The following is an 8967-nucleotide window of genomic DNA, read 5'->3' as shown; positions in this document are numbered from 1 at the left end:
CAAATTTGTACTACCGCCCATCTCCCCCCAAGGAGGGACTCTGAGCGGTTCACTTGGTTTGAGTGATCAAAACAGCAACACTGAGATTTCTCTGTATGCCCTGTTAGAAGTGCGACTTGCCATTAAAAAAAACTAAATAGTGTAGCTTCAATTGTCTGCAGAAATCAGTTCCTTTTCACCTAGTGAACATAACTTAAACTGAGTAGGACAAGAAGTCTCTGTCCAGCCCTTTAACACTTTCTCTATTGGCTCTGTAAGTCACAGGATAGGTGGGTTACTTTTTGATGAGGAATGTGAATGATTGAAATAGTCATCTTCAGATCTTCTGTCACTGAATCACTGTGGTTCCTAGTACTATGATGGGATTTTTGCCAGGAACTCTGTCTAAACATGGCCAGGCATTGGCTGTTGAATGGATTTATTTTATGACAAAAATACCCAACAACCCTGGGTGGGGAGTGTGTGGAGACGAGAAGCAGACAGGCAGCTGTCCTTCTCTGAAGACTGCTTACAGTGATGTCAGGTGATCCACCTGTGCCAGTGGCAGAGGGCAGCGCTCAACGTGTATGGCAGATCAGTTGATGACATTGTACTGGTGTTTCTAGTGTTTGGAACTTGTAGCCCCAAAGAAGCCGGCAGGCACAAGGTAGGGGAAGGCCAATTTTGGCTAATGTTAGATGATCTAGATCACGGTTGTCTGCCCTGATAGCTAGTAGTTATTCTGGCTATCAGCCATGTTCTTTTTATTGCCTGCTGTCCAACCCTATCAAAATGCCAGCTGGAGATACCAGGAACCAGACCTCCAGCCATATCACAGTGCCATACCTTTTCTTCAGCTATGGTTTTGTATTTACTTAAACGTGCACACAAATGCACTGATTGCCCTTGAAAGATCTTTGCAACATATGGGAACTTTCTGCCTCACCTGATTGGCCCTGCAATATGGACCTTCTAACCATGCCTGGACTAACGCTCAGGCTGGTGTCATGCGCCCAATCTTGAGGCCGCATACTTCCTGTAGCTGTGCCCGACCCTCTCTGCTGCTCTGCTTGTCATTTGCTAAGCATTTCCTTAGTTTCTGATGGTTGGACTCCGAATGCCAACATGTGGGTGGTAAGCAATAAGTGAGGAGGAATGCAAGGAGTTGCAGAGCAGAAGTCTTAGGGGGGATGAACAGTACTTTTTGGGGTTCAGCTGAATATTGGGAGTGGAGGGCATATGGAAGAAAACAGAGGAAAGGAAAATAGGACAAAGTGGCTAGAATCTTGACAGGAAATACCCACAATGCACTGTTTTGTGGATCTCTCTGTTCTCTTGCCCTGCACGAGGCTGAGTGGGAAGCCCCTGGTTGAAGAGGATCTCTCGTGGCCCTGGTGGGCGCTTTAATATGTGGCTTCTTTTACTGAGCTTGCATCGGCTGAATCCAGCCATAACGATTAGCCACGATGGCTGTAGATTACTGCCAGAATCAAATGTTAGTTTTCAGGAGCACAAGCAGGAAGTAGCAATTACATCCACATCCCAGCTTTATTTCGTCAGCCGCTGTGGGAACCAAGTGCTGAACTAGAATGGCTATGCTTTGACCCAGCAGGATGTTGCTTGAATTCTTCAACAAAGCTTCCCTTCCCAATAGGAGAATGAGAGAGGTGACTATTCATGGATGTGGTCAAAAAAAGTCAAGATGGCAGTCCCAGTGGTATAATTGAAACTCTGCCTGTTTTTTATGTGTGTTGCACATACAAAGGAACTACAGTGGCCACCACCTTGATGTTCTGACTTTTGACTACACCCTTTTTGACTCTGATGGCCACACTCGTCAGACACCCCTGGTGTAAGAGCTTTGAGAAGCAGACTGTATGACAGGAGGAGGAGAAGGGATTTCACCTGAGTTTCAGCATTTGCCACCGATCAAGGCTTGGATTTCTCCCCTGCCCCCCATCCCCCAACAACAGGGATCAAACCAGAAGGAAAAAAATGTTTGCTGATTGGGCTGCCTGCCGCATCTCCAGCTGCAACGTGTCTCTGGAGCCTTATCTGGGGTTCTGGTGCCTCTGTTTGCTGGTCAATTCCAGCTGTGAATTTCCTGTCGGAGGATTAACAGGGCAGCTGGGGGGGGGGGGGCGGGGAGGCGGGAGGGCTCCCTGACAGAGGCCAGGCCTGACAGGATGAAGGAAACTGTTGCAGAGGCAACCTGTGAAACACACCATCTGTGAGTTGGCTTAAGGGAGACAAGTCCTCTCCCATTCCAATAATGAAGCGTCCAAGCCTTGATTCCCAACATTTGCAGCCTCCTCTCCAGAAAAGCAACCCTTTTTATTCACTGGTGAGCTTTCCAAAAAGTTGGTGGTGAAGGATGCCGCCATCTACAGACCACCGTGTGGGGAGGACTCGTGACTCAGCTGGCCCTGTGGCGACCCCTCCCCTGCCTTCGTTCAACGGTTCAATAGCCCACAATTTCAAGGAAGGCTGAAGAAAGTTATGAAGATGGGTGGGGGCATCTCAGATGTTTTCTGTGGCCAAACACAACATTGCTAGCTGCGGCTGCTTCCTGCTTGTACTTGCTGTAAGAGAGCCACGTTATGGTAGCAAAAAATCAGGAAGAGTCTAGTAGCACCTTTTCCAGCTAACACATTTTATTAAAAGGCATAAGCTTTCGTGAGCTGAAGCTGCATTGAGTGGCTAGACAGAGTTCCTCAACCTTGGCAACTTTAAGACGGGTAGACTTCAACTCCCAGAATTACCCAGCCAGCCAGCATATGCTGGCTGGGTAATTCTGGGAGTTGAAGTCCACCCGTCTTAAAGTTGCCAAGGTTGAGAAACACTGGGCTAAACTGAGGCAGGATTTGTAGACATCGCTCTAGCCTTTCCATACATCTCCCTAAAGCAAGCTGCAGTTCGCAAAAGCTTATGCCTTTAATAAAACATGTTAGTTGGAAAAGGTGCTACCAGACTTTGGGGTTTTTTTATTTTTATTTTTTTGTATGCATGTATTTTCTTGTTTTAGCCACTGAATTTCTGGGCTCTACTTGGATGCTGTGAACAATTAATTTATAGTGGTGTAGCACCTTCCAGGTAGTTCTCTTAACCCGTACCTGCAGGGAATCTCTTCTCAACCAAGACATGAGAAATACGGAAAATTGGCCATATACTCTGTGGAACACACAGAGCCAATGCAGTGGTCCTGAGTCCCAATCTCTGTATCTCCTCATCCTAATATTCAAATGCATTGGGTTCTTTTCAGAGACCAAACAGAAGCAGTGGAGACCCATCCCTTTTGGGGCGTGACTCTGGATATGCAAGCACTCAAATGAGGCACCCTAATGCAGCTCCAGTTGTGCCTTGAAAATGAAGGGATTCCACCAATCTTCTCTCTCCCAGCCAATAGTATTGAAATTGGGAGGGCTAATCCAGGTCAAAAGGAAACAACGGAAGGTTGAGGAGGTAGGAAAAGAAAGTTCTAGATTTGCCTTCCCCAACCTAGTGCCCTCCAGAGGGATGGGCCATTGTCACAATCTCACGACCAGGTAGCTAGGAGATTATGGAAGCTGCAATCTAATGCATCATGGCAGGCATACGGTAGGGAAGATGGTACTGGTTAATCAAGAGAAAATGAGAGGATGACCACATTTCTCCTCCTGTTCTAGAAGCACAATGGTAAAAGTTTCTTTGTCTTCTTCACTGTCTCTGAAATCACAGCCAGCAGATACCTGAAATTCCAAGGGAAGAGAGTAATCGTTCTGACACCCATCTTGGTGAATTTCCTGAATGCACCCAGCTGGCCACCATGTGACTCCAATTCTCAGACTCTATAAGTGGTTATCCTGATCCTTCCTCAGGCCCTTCTTATGTTCCTAGTTCATTTAGGTTATCCCCGTTTCTTTCTGATCATACTTCCTTTCCTGGTCTTACACAAACCATTGTGTAAAAAGAGTAAATCCCCTGTATGACACAAGAAGGAAGAGATTCAATTAGGAAAATTTTCCAAGGAAGGTGATTTCCTCCACCTACTCTAAGATTTGACTTTCAGGAAACCCCTGGAAAGTGGTGGTACAAGGGAGTCTACAAAGTATGGTAAAAAAAAATCAAGTTGGCAGCCCCAATGGTGCAAGCAAAACTCTGCCTGTTTTTTCTGTGAGTCACACACAAAGAAATTATGGATTTCTTTGAAAGAAGGTGGACCCAAGGCTTAAAACAGCCTGGGAAAGACATGCCTGTTTTTCAGACCTTTCTCTTTAATGGTCAAAGTGTGGGAATTGGCAGTGATCATTCAGTGGTGAAGAAAGGACACTTGGCCCATTATTTGAGGAACCTTGCTTTTTAAAATTATCGTGTCCCTTGAGGCAAGATTAGACCCCAACACAAATTAAACTGGGGTGAGAGGTTCTGTGTAACGTTATAGCTGAACCATAGAGGCATGAGATCCTACTGTTGCAACTATTATAAAGCCCAGGGCAAAAAATTGGTAGGGAAAACAGCTGATACATCTTTAGCAGGATGAGAAAAATATTGACCCCTTTGAACTTTGGTATCAGAGAAGACTCCTGAGAAAACCAAGAACAACCAAGAAAACGAACTGATGAATTAGAACAAATAAACCCAGAGTTCATTATTGGTGACTGGAAGCCTCTTATGGACTTTTTGCATAAAAATGAAAAAAAAACACTGAACTTGTGATTTATGGTTTTGATGATTAGATAGGAGAGATTATAGAAAGAAGAGTAATATGATATATTGTCAGAGAGAGAGGTTAAAATATATTGTATGTATAACTTCTGTGAAGAATATCAGAAGCTGCTTCCTTATATGTTTTTCTTTTCTATTTTTCTTTAACTGTTTTTCTTTCCATGCAGTTCCTGCCTTTTCTTTGATTTCCTTCTCTTCCTCTTTTCTTTCTCACTTTCTCACTTTATATTAGTGTTCGTTTTTAATCTTCTTGTTTAAAAGGTTTAATAAAAATTATTTAAAAAAAAAACAAATCAGCCTAGAGTTCTCACTGGGGGCACCAATGACCAGGTTCCAATTATCCTACTTCGGACACATTATGCGAAGACCCAGCTGTCCGGAAGAGGCTCTAATGCCGGGAAAGGTGGAAGGGAAGAGAAGAGGACGGCCAGCGGCAAGGTGGAGGGACTCAGTTACAGCGTGGTGATGGGTGCACCATTGGGAGACTTGAAAGAACAGGTTGGGGACAGATCATGATGGAGGAAATCTATGTGGTCGCTAGGAGCCAACACTGACTTGATGGCACATAATATCAATCAATCAATCTCTTTAGAAGGAAACAGCAAGGAAACAGCTCTCAGGGCAGAACTGCCTGCCCCTAAAGCTTTTTTCCTTTGCTTTGGGGCGCGCTCCTCCTCTTTCTGATGTTGGAACCCCCCGCCCAATACAGCAATCGATTGCAAATACAGTCTACGATAAGCTCCGCGGCGTTTGACCGCTTCGAGGGAAAAGAAACCGGAGCATCCCTGCCCTCTGCTGGCCTTGGCGTGAAAATGGGCGCAACGCGCGAATATCCCACAATGCTTTTCTGCTGTTTGCACATTCCTTCGCTTCCGGCTGCCCGCAAACGGGGCGCGGGGGTGGGAGTGGTCGCTTCTGGGCGCAGGGAACGGGTGTCGCCGAAACTCAGACCGGGAAGCGGCGGTGAGAGACTGGGGAAAGGTAGGTGATTTCTCCCCTAACACGACCCACCTTCTCTTTCCCCCTCGTCTTTTTCCCTCCCCGCTGGTTTTGATTTTAAAAAGTGCGAGGAGCTAAATTAATCCAGGCGTCCAGTTCCTCCGTATCGGTATTTACATGTGCGTGTGTGGGTGAGAGGGAAGGGGGGGGGGGATAGCGAGGAAGAAACGTTAGCTGGTGAAAAGAGAAAAAGGACAGCCCCACCTCCCGTGGCTGAGGCTACCGGAGATTTTCAGAGTGGCTAAGCGTGATAGGCATTGTAGTCCAACATGCGGACAGCAGCAGCTTGCGAGGGGCGGACTCCTTAGTACATCGCGACCGCAAAGTGACTTAAAAAGTGAGTTGAACCATTGGCATTACTCATGCCTTCAGTTTCCTCATATAACAACAATTTATTAAACTTGTATGCTGCCGTCTCTCAAGGAGAGGGTGTTTCACAAGCAAAGAAATTTATTTATTCATTCATTCATTCAATTGTCCCACCTTTATTATTTTTATAAATAACTCAAGGCAGCGAACATACCTAATACTCCTTCCTCCTCCTATTTTTCCCACAACAACCCTGTGAGGTGGGTTGGGCTGAGAGTGACTGGCCCAAGGTCATCCAGCCGGCTTTCATGCCGAAGGCGGGACTAGAACTCAGAGTCTCCTGGCTTCTAGCCCGTTGCGTTAACCACTAGACCAAACTGGCTCTCCTTTTGCAATAAAACATTAAAAAATTGCATTAAAGCATAAAAAATAAAAGAAGGCAAGTGTGATGAAGTACAGGAATGGTGGAGAGTTTACTTTTGTCAAAATCAATTAATTTTGGTTTAGGAATTTGTTCTGTTACTTGAATTCTGGTGCCCTGTATTCTGTCTAAGGCAGTGTTTCTCACTCAGCTATTTTAAAATGTATGGACTTCAACTCCCAGAATCCCATGCTGGCCAGGGAATTCTGGGAGTTGAAGTCCACACAGCTTAAAGTGGCTAAGGGTGAGAAACACTGGTCTAAGGGGAAAACTGACTGTTAAACTTACTTAATTTGCAGTGTCTTTATACAAACGTTGTGAAATAGGATTGAATTTCATCATGGTGGGTGGAAGGTTGTGGTGTACAGATACAGTACAGGTTGCAAGTTAATGGTTTGGTTTCTGGATCTCTGTAAACCCAGCATCCTCAACAAAGAAGAGTGCCTTGAACCAACATCTTGGGGGGCTCCAACCAGAGACATCAACAGGGTGGAATAATCCACTGATGCCCATTACTGTTAGCCTATACAGTAAGAGTCTCCATGCGAGAAGATTGGTAAATGCCTGAACTTGGGTTTTATGTCAGACTTCCTGGTGCAGTGTAATTCCTCATCACACTGCCTTGGCTGGAGCCCTTACCTTTGCCCTTAATGCGAGTTTCTCAGCTCAACGAACCCCCACATCCCATAATTTCTCTAGCATCATCTGCTATAAACTGTCCCTGGGCCAGCAAGTGAAACTGGATGTGAGCAGCCTTTGTTCTTCTGATTTTAATGTTCTTCCTCCCATAGTGATGGATGAATTGGCTCTCTCCTCTGGAAAGGACCTCACTGACCGCTGTTCTGATCGTCTTCTGGAACCATCAGCACATCCAGATTCATCATTGATCGATCATTCGTCTCCCAAGATCAACCCTCCCTGTCGTTTTTTCTTGGAAGGACGCTGCCATTTTGGTGCCCGCTGCCAAAACCACCATCCTGGTGATGCTGGAGATGTTCGTCATTTAGATGATCCTGGACCTGTCCATGATCCTTCCTTGCAGCTCACAGAAGGGAAGAAACCTCCCATGAAAACAGCAGAGGATGTCATTTCCCGACTCCTCTGGGATACACAGGTACCTGCTGAAGAGTTCTGTATTGGCTACCTTGACCGGTTCTTGGGCATCTTGGAGGAATCTTTTACTTCTTTCTCATGGGAGGATCTAGCCTCTGTTGGTCCTGGCGTACTGGCTATCCCTAAACATAGGATCCAGTATTTTAAATACAGAGACCGTGTGGTTTGGGACAAAGTCAGTCGCACAGACGATGTTTTTGGGTCCACAGGAAGTGGAAAAACCATCTTAGAAGTGATGGAGGAAGAAGACACGCGGGCCATGAAGGAAGCGTCTGGTCTTCCAAATAGACTCCAAGCTGAACAAGAAGAGGCTGATGGTCATTCAGCCAAGGAGAAAGAGCTGAACAGGACAGCTAGTGGACAGGAGTCCGTGATGGATAATTTGGAGTTGGTTGGAGACACATTCACCAACCAAGGAGGAAACGTGGTGAGCAAAGACAAGGAAAGAGAGGCAGTCAGCTCAGTTAAAAGGGAAGAATTCAAACATGCTTGCGCTGTCAAAATAGAACACGAACCAGTGATGGTGAAAACAGAAAACGTGGATTTGGAAAGCAGGGCAGGGAGGCGCTTCTCTTATCCCAAGGAGCGCCCCACCCATTTCATAGCTATCCCGATCACCAGCCCAGAGATCCGGGAAGCTGTGAAACATTTCCAAGAGGCCTTATGTGCCGTCAGCTCAGACTTCACTCCCTTCTGTGTGCCCAGAGCGACACTGCACATCACACTCTGCCTGCTGCACTTGGACACCCCTGAAGAAATCCACAAAGCTATCATGGCTCTCGAAGAACTGCAGGCTGACTTCCAGCGACTGCTGCCCCCAGCCTTGCTTCTCACCTTCCGGAACTTGGAGTCTTTTAATTCACGGGTCCTTTACTTGGCCCCAGTCCCTGTACCCCAGCTGGGGGTCCTGGCTCAAGGTTTGGAAGACGCCTTCGCTGAGAAGGGCCTGACTGTGATTAGTCCTCCAGCCAAAGGGAAGTTCCACTTGACTGTTGCGAAGATTCCTCCGAGGAAATCAATGCCACAGCTGCCATCAGGTTTGACTTGGGCTCCTACAGTAGAGGATCTAGGCATCCAGGCAGTAGAGGCCATATGTCTGTATGAGGTAGGAAAAGGCAAAAGAACTGATAATTTGTATGTCAGCATACTGAAATTGGATTTATATGGAGGACGTGGAATATAAGCAAACTTCTCCTCTTTAGAAAAGGCAGCGCATAGGCCTGGGTGGTGCTCTAGACCTGTTTCTCAACCTTGGCCACTTGAAGCTGTGTGGACTTCAACTCCCAGAATTCCCTAGCAGCATCAGTTTGGAGCACTTTAGCTAAAGCTCCATTGGCAAAATTGACCAAAACGAAAACAAAAAGACAACAATGCCACAGAAACACAGATGATGCTTTTTACCTTACCTGGTTTAAGTTGCTTAATGGTGCACAACAAAGGCA

The 8967-nt window shown here is 46.1% G+C and overlaps 1 protein-coding gene across 1 annotated transcript; it reads left to right on the top strand.

Moving 5' to 3' along the window:
* Positions 1 to 6917: 6917 nt before the first annotated feature.
* LENG9 (leukocyte receptor cluster member 9) lies at positions 6918 to 8731 on the top strand. The gene has a single exon (XM_063301189.1). The coding sequence runs from the start codon at positions 7206 to 7208 to the stop codon at positions 8706 to 8708; it is 1503 nt and encodes a 500-aa protein (XP_063157259.1). The 5' UTR covers positions 6918 to 7205; the 3' UTR covers positions 8709 to 8731.
* Positions 8732 to 8967: the final 236 nt, after the last annotated feature.

The sequence above is a fragment of the Candoia aspera genome, chromosome 4 (genome assembly GCF_035149785.1).
Source record: "Candoia aspera isolate rCanAsp1 chromosome 4, rCanAsp1.hap2, whole genome shotgun sequence".
In the NCBI taxonomy this organism is placed as follows: domain Eukaryota; kingdom Metazoa; phylum Chordata; class Lepidosauria; order Squamata; family Boidae; genus Candoia; species Candoia aspera.
This window is presented reverse-complemented; position numbering and strand designations above follow the sequence as displayed.